Here is a 12,445-nt window from a genome sequence, read left to right as displayed (position 1 = left end):
GCCCCGCACTCGGGTCTGCACCTGGCCCAGCGGGACCCTCCCGACCCAGGGTCTGCGGCCCCACAGCCCCCAGGGCCTGAAGTCCCCAGAAGCTAAACCCGTCCTGGGGGGAAACGGGACTTCTTCAAAAAGAGCCCAGCAGCAGCTGTCATTAAGTTTGGCAGATTGTCCTGAGGACGCTGGTGAAGAACCGAAATACACGTCCTTCCACGCGCTCTGGAATATGTCTTTTGTTCTGCAAACTCAGCGGCTCATCGGCGGGAGGAGGGGTTCCCGGAACCAGGGCTTCGCACACCCGGCCCGGGCCTGCCCCTCCTCGAGGGGGCCATGGGGGGCTGCGGCCCGATGACCCCTGGTGTCACTCGTATGGGGAGTGGCCACGGGAGAGGCGCTTCGTCCTGTGAGAGTGACATCGGGGAGCCGTCACCCCTGCTCTGAAGCCCCCAAGTCGGCCGGAACCGAGGAGGGCTTCCCGTCGCCCCGTCTGGGTCTGGAGTTCAAAGGCCCCGGCAGTCGCCTGCCGGTCGCGTGCACAGCGCGGGCGCCCGACGCGACGCGGGGAAGGGGTGGGCCATCCCTCAGCGGAGAAGCTGGAGGGGCTTCCTGGGGGAGGTGGGGCCGGGGCTACGGAGAGGCCCCGAGGGGAGCCGCCCCCAGCTGCCCCCTCGTCACCTGAAGGGGGCGCGCTGCCAGCCCTCGGCTGGGGCGGGAGGAGAAGCCGCGGGGCGGCGTCTGCGGTCGAGGGCTCAGCTTCTGGCCGAGGCCGGGAGCCTCTGGTGCGGAGGAGCGGACCGTGCACTGCGCTCACCGAGAGCTAGTGCGTTCGCGTTGCGCGCTGGGGGTGGGGGGTGCAGGTCCAGGCCTGACGGGTGGGGCCCTCCCCCTCAGGCCCGAATAGGTACGGGATGGACACCTGGGGCGGTAGGAAGGGACGCCTACCTTCGTGACTGCGCGCTAGGCCACACCCCGGGAACGCGGGGGCCTCCCCAGGAAGGGAGGCTGGCGGGGGAGAAGCAGGCGCGGCAGCGTCCTGGGGCTGGGCCTCGCGCGGGTCTGCGGCGCCCACAGCTGCGGCAGCAGGGCCATGGCCACCGGCGGGGCTGCCCGGGAGCCGAGTGCAGCCCAGGGAGCGCCGGGACCACCTCGAGTACTGGTGCCGGGATTTGCGCTGAGCCCGCAGAGGGGCGGCTGGAGTAACCAGCAGCTCCCGGACGCGCGCAGGCGCTGCGCTTTCCTGCCTCTCCTGTAGCCTCTCCGCCACCTCTGATACCCCGTCTCCTCCAAGCGTAACAGAGACAGACACAGGGACTAGGACACACCCGGGAAAGAGTCCCGGGGCGGATCCGGACACAGGAGCTGCTAGAGATCTGTTCTCCCGCCTGCCTCCCCTGGACAGAGTAGGAAATGGAAACCTGGTGGGGTTTTTGTTTTTGTTTTTAAAGATTTTATTTATTTGACAGAGATCACAAGTAGGCAGAGAGGCAGGCAGAGAGAGAGGGAAGCAGGCTCCCAGCTGAGCAGAGAGCCTGATGGGGGACTGGATCCCAGGACCCTGAGATCATGACCTGAGCCGAAGGCAGAGGCTTTAATCCACTGAGCCACCCAGGCGCCCCTGGGGGTTGGGGTTGTGGTTTTGTTTGTTTTTTGGGTATTTATATAGCAGAGTGCATTTGGGTAATTTTTATTTTTCCAGCACACAAGGCTCTGTTAGATGTTGATGATGTTAAGACCAGATGACCAGGTATTCTTTGCCTTTGATAAATAGGGCTGGGTTGAGGTGGGGTAGGGAGGGAGGACATATGGGCAGGGAACAGGCAGGAGAGGGTCACCAAAGCCCAGAGCTCCCGGAATTTCATGAGAGGGATCGACATCGGATGTGAAGAGTGCAGACGCCAGCGTCTCACTCGTGCTTGGAGTCCTGTGAGGGCCTGGGTATCCCGCCACTGCAGTCCAGACCCCTGCCTGCCCTTCAGGGCGCTCTGCAGTTGGACTGGCAGTCCTTCCTACCTCATCCTCTGCCCCACCCCGCCCTCTGGTGAGCCTAGAACAGCTCTGACCTCATGGATACAGCACACTTGGCCTGTCCTATACCTACTATTACATCCTCATTGGTCCCAGGTCTGGAATGTTCTCCTTTCTTCTCGGACTCTCCAAGGAGAGCCCCTCCAAGGCCCATGTCCTCTGGACCTCAGCACAGTCCCGTTTACCTGGGGACATTTTCATCACGGATGCCCTTTGCTGCTTCTCCTGCCCCCTGGAGCCGGGAATGGCGCTCCGTCACTGCCTACCCTGACACAGCAGCTGGAGGCAAAGCCAGGACCAGAGCTTGCCTTCCGATGTGAGAGCTGGCCGCTCGGTGTTTCTTCGGGAGCCCACGAAGCGAGGTCAGAGCCCTGCTGGGGAGCTTCTGCATTCTAGACTTTCCAGGATCACTAAGGGAGCTCGAAGCCATGCCTGGCCCAAGGCCAGGACAGTAACTGCTTAGCCAGAAGCTGCGATTCAGGCCCGAAATCCGAGGATGACACGGTCCCAGAGAGAACCCCTCATCACCTCGATCGTCAGCCACTTCAACACCAAGGGCGCAAAACCCCGTCCCCTCCTGCGCGGGCTCCTTCCCCACCACCAGCTCTGCTTTCCACGTTCTTCTTTCATGAGAGCCAGCTGTGATTTCTTCGCAGAACTCCGTGCAGCAAACACCCTGGATCTCGACAAGGCTCGAGACGGCTCCGGCGCGCTCCCTACTTAGAACACTTGAGGAGTTTGAGCAACTTACTGTGAAGTCAGGCTGACAATTTTTGAGTATGTTTTCTACTTTTATTTCCATGTGTATCCTTCATTGTAAAAGTCAACAAAAAAGATTCTCACCCATTGAAACTGGGCTGCTGTTCAGGCTTTATGAAAAGGATTAGTGGAAAAGTCACAGCATTTCAGCCGGCCCTTGGCGCCGGCAACGGGGCCACCTACCCTCCATCGCAGGAGCTTCCGGCGGCCTCTGGAGGACAGGAGGAGGAACAGGGACATATCTGGCACCCCATCCAGCACACTGCTGCTGCCGGCTGTGTCCTGGGGCTGGACCCGGCTCTCAAGTCACTCCCATCTCCAGAGCGACGTTTGGCGCAGTTGGAGGCTTACTTGGGCCATTAAGAGGCTAACTACGTCTTCAGAAATTAGTAATGTGACACAGGTATACCCAAAACCCCCCACAAACCTGGAGAAAATAGATCTTAATCTTGGATAGATATCTCAGTGAGCAGTGAGTTTCATATGACAGTACAGCATCTGGAAATGCTGATTAAAAATTAATTGCTTTGGTTAGCATTTAAGACTTCCCATTTAATGAAAGATTTTATTTTTGTAAAGAATTTTGAAGAGATATAAATTCTCCACTTCAACCTTGAATTTCAAATACTCGTTTTACTGAACTAAGCGTGTAGAACACGAACATCCAGGCTGCCACTGTCTGGTACAGCTACTGTAGCTGATCCCTCATCCTCAGCCCCCAGAGAGCTTGGAATGGTTGAAGATTTAAAGGACATGTCAGGGAGGGGCCGGCGAGGCCAAAGCAGGCAGGCAGAGCTGCAGCGCAGGAGGCAGGGAAGCCAGCAGTGAGCTTGGTGGGGCAGGAGAGCCGACAAAGTGAAGAGATGGATGGGTGCTTCCCCCCAATTAGCTCCTCCTGGAGACCCTCCCCAGGGGCCACCTACGCTCCAGAAGTAACTGCCCTTCCCATTTCTTGGTCAAAAGAAACCAGAGAAGACCAAGCAGAGAAGACCCGGTTAGGGCTGCAGCATCTGAAGGCCAGAAGGCTGCCGGGAGGAGGAGGACCAGGCCAGAGGCAGCGACTTCCCCAGGCTCAGCATTAGGAACCCACACCTGTCCCTCCCCGGCCCGCCTCACCCTCACAGCAGCCCCTGCTCCCCGCTGCCCCTCCTATACCCAGGGAGGAAGCATCCCTGCAGCAAAATCAGATACAAAGAAGGAAAAAAAGACCTGCATTTGACTTTTCATAATGATAGACTTTATAAGCAGAAACTCAGTATGTATTTCTGCTCATTATTCAGTTTTTCCTTGTTGCCGACTTTATGTTTTCTACATAGGATAAGTACTCTGCAATAATTATTTCTTCGTCTTCCAGAGTTGAGTCAAGGTAATCTTCTTCGTGTTCCGGAATATCTTCCAATATTTCATTGACAGCTTCTGTCTCCATATCTTCATCTGTTGAGGCACTAGAGGTACCTGCAACGCAGTAGTGCGGTCACAGCTGACGAGGGAGAACAGAGGGAGGACATGCCACAGAACAAAGGAGCTGACCCCCGTCCCCAGGGCCCTGGCCACACCCGTGGCCGCCCCTCCCCCCGCTTCGCATGCGGCCCGCCAGTCTCCCAGCTCTGAGAGCCAGACCTACCTGCGGAGTCGGAAGGGGACGTGGACGGCGTGGAGGAAGCGTCTTCGGCCGCGAGCTGCAGGTCCGGAGGAAGGCTCCCCCCGTTGTGGGCCAGGGTCTGGGCCGCCAGCTGCACGTTCCCCCTGAACACTCTCAGGGCGGCGTCAGCCGCCACCGCATCGAAGCCCATGTACACCAGCTAGGGGAGAACACGGGCTGGGCTACACGGCGCCGACCCCCCTCCAGCGCTCCTGTCCATCCCCTGGCCACGGAGAACAGCCTTCCAGGGAATATGCGTCTAACCCCCGGCATGCGCACGGCACCGGCCTCCTGCCCCACCGCCCTGCAGCACAGCGTGTGCCCGCGCCGCCCGGGAGGTATCGAGGAAGCCTGTGCCCAACACGCCCGAGCCTGGTGCTCCCAGAAAGGCAGCGGCCTTGTGGGCTGGCGGGACGTGCTCCTCCCCGTGACTGGGGCCTTCAGAGAGGTGGTCCCAACACACTCGGTGCGCTGGTCAGGGAGGGAAGTGGGGACAGAGCGCCACGGTGACATCCTCTGAGGTACTGGCAGGGACGCGCGGAAAGCAGCAGCAGCCGTGTCGTCCCGGGGCACACGAGAGGAGGCAAGTCCACAGAGAACCTCCAGCGGCTCGATCTCCTGCTCTCGAAGGAGAGCCCACCCGCTCTCCTCCCGTCCATCAGCACGGCTGCGAGCCTGGCTGGCCTGCTAGGAGGCCTGAGTCGCTCCTGGAGCCCCATCCTGCCGCCAGCCTGGTCACCCTCGCCACCCCCGCAAGCTGTGGTGGAGGCCGCAGGTACATCCTCACTTACCTGCTCGATGTTTTCCTGGGAAGGACTTTCCTGATGGCTGCTGGTTTCAGGATCTGAATCATTTAACCACCACATCTGAGGATTACTGAGAAGAATCTAGAAACACACAGGAATTTACTCATCGCTCCCACCTGCTCACCGACTCCGTGCTGGGCGGCCACGGCCACAGACACACCAGCAAGTCAAGGGCAGGACACTGTGGGGCACCGGGCAAAGGGCGCAAAGGAAGCAGAGAAAAGGGACCCCCGAGCCCAGGTGGCAGGGGGTTGCTGGCGTTCGAAGAAGGCTTCCTGCGAAGAGAACATCTGAGTTGAGGTCTGGGGAGGAACAAGACGACCAGGATACAGTCCCTTTGGAGGAGGCAGGAAGGGACCAGAGCCAGCGGGGCGCGATGGGGGAAGGCAACCAAGAAAACAGCCCTTGTGTCCGAGCTCAGCCCCTGGGCCGACAGGCCACGCAGGCGATGAAGGTTTCTCGGACCCTGCAGGGCTGACCCATGTCGTTTCCCTTTGGAGAGGGTCACGAGCTAGATTTAAAATGTCGAGGAGAGCAGAGCTTTTTGACCGCGGATTTTCATACCACACCACACCTGCTCTCAACCTTACAAGCCCTCTGGAGAACGTCCCTTTAAATACTTCTAGACTGGTGGCATGTGTCACAGTGCGACTCATGTAGTCAAGCCTAGGGCACAGCCACATCAGCCTCACCCCAGTCAGAACTTCCTGCCTTTATATTGTTCCAACACAGGAGGCCACACTAGATACTCAAATCTATTTATAAATTACACATTTATATGTGCATGTGTGCGCTTATATACACACAAATCCATAAACATGAACATTTACTTGTGGAAAGTTCTGAGGAATGGACCGGTGGTCTTGAGAATAAAAGGCCAAGGCAGGGCAGGCTCCTCGCTGCAGGCAGGGTCCAGAGCAAACTCCTCAGCAGGGCAGACAAGGGCACCCCTGCCCGCCTGGCCCCAGCCCCAGCAGGCACAGCTCCGGCGGCTCCCCCCAGCTCCCAGCTTCCTTGCGCCAACCACCCCCCCCACTGCCCTGTGTCTGCCCGGAGAGGCACCCCGTTTGCCCAGCCCGCGCGTGTCCTCCTCCACAGCTCCGCGTCCCCTCTACCCCCGACGTGCCGACCCCATGGTGGTCTGTCCTGCTCTGCATTCTGTCTCCCCAGTACTGTGTGTGCTCCCTGAGGCCAGCATGTGCAGACTGAACCAATAAATAAGACGATATTCCAACAGAACATTAAGTAAAAGAAAACCATCCTACAACTTTCCTCACTACTCCCCACATCACTGCTAAACTCTCGGTGTTGCAAACGGAAACCTTACACACAGTTCTGCCCCCTGGCCTGTGCCACTCTGGCTCTGTCACTGGGTTCGAGAACGGGAGCCAGACCCTTAGATCCAAACTGGGACAGAGCAGAAAGGCCCGGGAAGCGGGACTGCACACACCACGGAAGGACACTGGAGGGGAGTGTAAGCGGAGGAGGGGCCTCCTGACCCGCAAGCAGGGGTGCTCGGGGCAGGCCGGGGCTGGGGGCCTACCTTCAGGGCTTCATCCAGGTTCCCGCCGGCCTGATGCAGGGCCTGCTTGGCCGCGTGCGTGGAGTAGCCCATTCCTTTCAAAGAGTTGATACTCTCCAGCCGGCGTCTTTTCTTCTCTTTTTCCTCTTTCCTTATTTGGGCCAATTCCTTTAGGAAAACAGCAAAGTCACGGAACTGGAAACAGACTTTGTAAGAAGCCTGCTCGATCCACACTCAGTAGGATTCTGGGGGTTGCCAGGCAAAGTGGAAAACAAAAGAAGGGGCTGAACTTCCCTCCGCACGGCTCCCCGAATCACCAGCAAGAGGGCTGCGAGGGCAGGGGGCCGGGCACCGTTCTTGGGGCACGCCGGTGGGAGCCGGAGACCGCCATCTGGCGGGAGGGGAGCGCCTCCCGGTTGCCACCCAGCACCACAGCAGGCCACTGAGAACAGGGAGCTCATCGCTGCGGGCCAGAGCAGCAGACGGGCCCTCTTCCAGGGGGGCACAGAAGAGCTTCCTGCATGGCTGGGAGGACTTCCTGGCCCCTGGATAATTCCCAGGGATCTTGTTAACATGTGGAGTCCGGATGGGGGTTGGGGGGGGGGCAGCGTCCTGGATGATACCAAACCCGGAGATCTACCCACGCCACTCCTTGTACTTCTGAGGCCCTGTGAGACCCTTTAAAACCTCCAGAATGCTCAGTGTCAGGAAACAAAGGTCATCGAAGTCCACAGTTCTTGACCCTGAGCTCAGAAGTGCCTTCTGTTGCTGCAAGAGCCTGAGAAGGGCTACAGAGAGTTCTAGCCGCTTCTCTCCCATCCCAACACCAATCAGTAGAGTGGAGAATTTAAGAACAAACCTCATTTAAAAAAACAGATTTTGGGGGTGCCTGGTGGCTCAGTCACTTAAGTGTCCGACTCTTGATTTCAGCTCGGATCATGGTCTCAGGGTCCCCATGCCCCGGCCCCACGTCCCTACCCTGCCGCTGCTGTGCCCGCTCCACAGCCACACAGGCCAGCAAGGTGACTCCACAGCACCTGCATTTTGACTTGGGAGTCGCACCCACCGCCGCGTAAGCTGCCTTTCCCCTGCCCCACCCTCTGCTTCCGATTTCAGTTCTTCCACTTATAGTCCAGAAGAATCGTGCAGAACATTCACACACATAGAAAGGTGCTGCCAGCCAGCAGCCACGGGACTCGGGCTTCATCTCACCCAGATCTGATACGAAGTCGGAGCCTCAGAGCCCTGTGCCTTCAAGTACAGATGCCTAGCACGTCCTCCTTGTAATCATGTAGAAACACGGGAGGAACATTTTTGTGATGTTTCTCTTTACACTAGAAACTGGGCGAAAAAATCAGACGGGGCAGAGGCCGGGGGTGGCACACTGGGTATGCAGCCACGGCGGCAGCGGCCACCTCCACGACTAGTGTTTACAGCTAGAAGGGACCTGGGAGAAAATCCGCCCCGACTCCTCAGAGAACAACAGTGGCCCCACTTCGCCATACCCCATCATTAGCTCTGTCTGGAACTCAGCTCTTCTACTGCAAAATTAGCAATATTAGATAGGGTAGCATGCCCTCCCACTCCACAATCTCAAGTTTTTTTAATCTACTCATCTGTAATTGTTTCGTAGGATTGTGGTTCTGTACCTTTGCTTTTGTACTGTTAATCGTTCCTGTGACCTGACTCACGTTTCTGGCTAAGGATGCCATCCCACACTGTAACCGTGGCTCCACGGGAAAACAAAGCCCCCTCGAACATGACCTCCAGAAATCTACCATGGTGAGGGGAGAGAGAGGAGATGCATAGACAGGCCGCCTGGATCATGTACATGGGAGCTACCGCCACCACCACAGAGAATAAAACTAAGGAAACTGCACTGCCTGGAAAGTAATGCAATTAAACAGGACAAGTTTCTCCAGCTTCTTCCCAGTCTGAATAGAGAAGTATAAAGCGCTCCCTGTGTTTAGAACTACCACAGAACAATCTCTTTCTCTTCCTTCATACCCAAGAGCTATAGCATTTTGCAAATAGGCTTACTATCGCCTCAAGTTTCACACCTACGCCAAGGCCGGGACCCAGTGTCGCCGAGAACGCGCTGAGATACCTCTCTGCGGCTGCTGATGTGGGCGGCCGCGTGGTCCACGTTCCCATCACAGGCCCTGAGGCCAAGCCGGGCTTCCTGGGCAGTAAACCCCAACTGCAACAGATTGTGAACTTTCGATGGATCGATATATAGCTCTTTAAAGAGCTGGCGTGCCTACAGACGAGAGAAAAACACAAGAACCCTGTAACTTTAACAACATTAGAGCTTAACGCAAAGCTAAAACCCGGAAAGAACAAGCTTGTACCCGGGACGCCTGGGTGGCTCAGTTGGTTAAGCAGCTGCCTTCGGCTCAGGTCATGATCCCAGCATCCTGGGATCGAGTCCCACATCGGGCTCCTTGCTCGGCAGGGAGCCTGCTTCTCTCTCTGCCTGCCTGTGCTCGCTCTCTCTCCCTCTCTCTCTGACAAATAAGTAAATAAAATCTTTAAAAAAAAAAACAATAAGCTTGTACTCAATATGAATTAAGGTATGTCAGATTTTATTTTATTTTTTAACTTGACACAGAGAGAGGGAGAGCAAGGAACACAAGTAGGGGGAGAAGGAGAAGCAGGCTCCCCACTGAGCAGGGAGCCCGATCCCAGGGAGCCCCACCAAGCGGGCCTCAACCCCAAGACCCCAGGACCCCAGGATCATGACCCGAACCCAAGGCAAACGCTTAATAACACCCAGGCGCCCCCCGTGTATCAGATTTTAGGTAAACACTCTGAACTCTGCTTATTATCAACTAGCTAAAAAAGAATACAGACATCACTCTGCCCATGTGGCATATGGTAACGTAACAGAAGGAAACAGGCTAAGTAGCCGCGATCTTTTCTGTTTTTGTAACAAAATCCCCTGAATCGGAGCTGTTCACGGGGCATTTCTGGCTGTCTCCGGCAACTGGGTGTAGCTAGGTGGTTAAGTCTAGGCCAGCGGCCTGTAGCAGGAGTGACAGCCCCAACTTCCGGTCCTTCCAGAGGGGGCCCGGCACGCGCTCTCTTGCCCCCTCTGCTGGCTGGAAGAGGACTGACAGGAGGGGCGGAGATGGCTGCACACAGGCTGGCGGAGCTGCTCCCCGGCTCCGCTCCTCACCGCCCCGTGAGGCACGGACAGCCGCAGCCAGTTAAAGCCCCGTCTTTCTGAGGTTTCCTCATGACAGCATCTCACCCGCACCCTAACAGATGCAAGAATGGTGCCGGCGTGGGTGAGGCAGAGGGCACGGGGGCCAGATGTGTGTTCTCACTAGTCACGAACTACTGAGTTGATGAAATACTGGATATGTGGGGAAGGAGAAAAACGCAGGTGACAATGGCTACAACTCTGGAGTGTTCATTTTCTTACCTTGTTGAGATAGTCACGAGCCTCTTCGCCATTTCCACTGTGATAATTTCGGATACCTTGAAGCAAGTAAAGTCTTAAAAACAATACCTTCTCTTTCCCACAGTTCCCCTAAAATTATTGGGGGGAAAAAGGATAAAACGGTCTTATTTCTAATTACAGATCTATAACATTCACACTTGTAAATCCCTTCATCTTTACAGGGGCAAAAGTGCACTCCTAAAACGTTTCTATCTTCACGTACCACTAAGGGCAAAAGTAAAGATGCCAGAGGGCGAGGACATCCCCCGTCCCATCAGGGAAGAAAAGATGCCAGGACTCCTGGGTGCCTGGTCCTTCCGGTCAGTAAGGAAGTAGACCAAAGCCCAAACCGGGGATGCTTTATGCTGCCCTGAGATTTCCAAGCCGAATTCTGTGGAAATCCCCTTAGAAAAATCCTTATTCGAATCACAGCTCTTGAGCTCTGACTCACTCGTGTCAACGGCTACCATTCAAAATGTCTTTTTCCGCATTTAAATCTTCCATGAAACTCTACTGAACACAGTCACCAGCTCTCTCGGCCGGGGTGATCATCGACGGGGTTCTAGGGCTGGACAACTTGGGCCTCCAGCTCCACCCCGCCCAGACCGAAGTTACAGCCCAACTTGCAACACGTTCCGCAATCCCGTGAGAGGACTGCTGGACGAGCGCCGTGCACGCTACTGTGGAATCACCATTGGCAGCAGTCAGCATTTGTTATCAGGAATAAACTCAAATGGTAGAAACAGGCTCAGTAATACACAAAACAAATCAGAGTAACATACTTTTATGTGGACCAGTCTCTGGTGGTTTTCTCCGTAACAATTCTTAAAGCATTTCTGAGCCAAGTTTAATTTCTTTTCCGCGTCGTCAAGGCATTCCAGCTGCTCCAGGCGGAAGTAGCACCACACAATGTCCAGCTGCAGCACGGCGTAGTTGTCCACGGTGTCCAGCAGCTCCCTGCAACACTCGCTGCGGGAGCGAGAGGAAAGGACGTCACAGAGGAGGAGCGTTACAAACCTTTTTGTGGATCACTGCAAGTCTTCCCCAGGTTCTGCTGTTACTCCCAAAGACCGACTGCTCCAGAGCACAGACCCCAGTGTCTATGAAGGGAGCCGTATTCATCATCGGAATTCTCCCAATGGGTAAAAAAGGCAGTTAGGGCTCAGGAATAATGGTTTAACACACACACCCCCCCCTTGCTATGCTGGGAGCGAGGTTCAGCAGGGAGTGGAAAACTGATGTCAATGCATCAGCAAACATGAGGTCCGCAAACTTGAGGCGGCCATGGCTTAAAGCAAAGGTTTCCAGCCCTGACTGTGAATCAATGAGCTGCGAGTGAGGAATTTTCTTCTTTCTTTGGTCCACACTGGTGCTGGGACCCCATCTACATCAAACTGTAACAGAAGCCTCTGGAGACAGAGCCTGGATGTTTTGTTCTGGAAATCTCCCAGGTGACTCTAAGGTACAGCCAAAGTGGGGAACCAGTGCTTTAAAGACCCCCCCCCCCCAAATCACCACTTGCTGTGAATGCCTCCCCTGATGAAAACAAGACATTCATGTGCAACCACAGTCAAGCGGGGAGGAAACTCGACTGAGAAAATGCCAGGTTCTAAATGCTTAGCTGAGCTGGGGGCTGGGTACAGACTGGATGCTACTCCGTGGCTGTCCCCAGCCCCAGAGAAAGGGGACGACAAGACAAAGGAATGTTGGCAAAGATGGACAGCAAGCTTACTTATTCTGCTTTTAAAAGGTGCTTTTTAGAAATTCATAATGCATCCCTAGACCTCAAGTTGGAACTTTGTCAACAAAAAAGGGAAACCTTCGGTACAAACTTGAAAGGCCTCGCCTGTTTGTTTTCGTGGGTATTCTCTTAAAGGGAAGACGGCTCTTGTACAAACTGCAGAATTCACGTGCCCTCAAGCTTCCCACCTTGTCTATCAAAATCCACACGGAAGAAACAAGGGAAAACCAAAGAATGTGATGGTGCCGTGTACACTGTGAAGTGGGAGTCTCCTGAGTGCAGGAGAAATACACCAGAGCGGGCTTTTCAGTCATCTGTCGCATCCTTCAGTCATAGTGTCTGCTCTCTGCGAAGGTCACGTAAGGGGCCCACTGTGTTTTATACACGTGCGCGCCTGGGCAGGGGACACTGTCTCTGAGACGCCTGCTCAGCTTGAGAACTTGCCTTTGAGGACGAGGAAAAACTCTGTGGACTGTGGTGTGATCTCACATTCTAGACTCATTTTCTA

At 55.7% G+C, this 12,445-nt stretch overlaps 1 protein-coding gene across 1 annotated transcript in view; it reads right to left on the bottom strand.

Annotated features, from left to right (window-relative positions):
• Window positions 1-3,314: 3,314 nt before the first annotated feature.
• NUB1 (negative regulator of ubiquitin like proteins 1) overlaps window positions 3,315-12,445 on the bottom strand; it is a 28,714-nt gene continuing 19,583 nt past the window's right edge. Inside the window, exons 9-15 of the mRNA XM_044246869.1 lie at window positions 10,979-11,165; window positions 10,179-10,286; window positions 8,859-9,011; window positions 6,773-6,919; window positions 5,215-5,310; window positions 4,406-4,583; window positions 3,315-4,236 (exon numbers count right to left, since the gene is read on the bottom strand). Of these exons, the coding sequence (XP_044102804.1) occupies window positions 4,058-4,236; window positions 4,406-4,583; window positions 5,215-5,310; window positions 6,773-6,919; window positions 8,859-9,011; window positions 10,179-10,286; window positions 10,979-11,165 (1,048 nt within the window). The 3' untranslated portion in view covers window positions 3,315-4,057. The remainder of the gene's footprint in view (window positions 4,237-4,405; window positions 4,584-5,214; window positions 5,311-6,772; window positions 6,920-8,858; window positions 9,012-10,178; window positions 10,287-10,978; window positions 11,166-12,445) is intronic.

This window comes from Neovison vison, chromosome 4 (assembly GCF_020171115.1).
Source record: "Neovison vison isolate M4711 chromosome 4, ASM_NN_V1, whole genome shotgun sequence".
Taxonomy (NCBI): Eukaryota; Metazoa; Chordata; class Mammalia; order Carnivora; family Mustelidae; genus Neogale; species Neogale vison.
The sequence above is the reverse complement of the archived record's forward strand: the minus strand, read 5'-3'. Positions and strand labels throughout refer to the sequence as shown.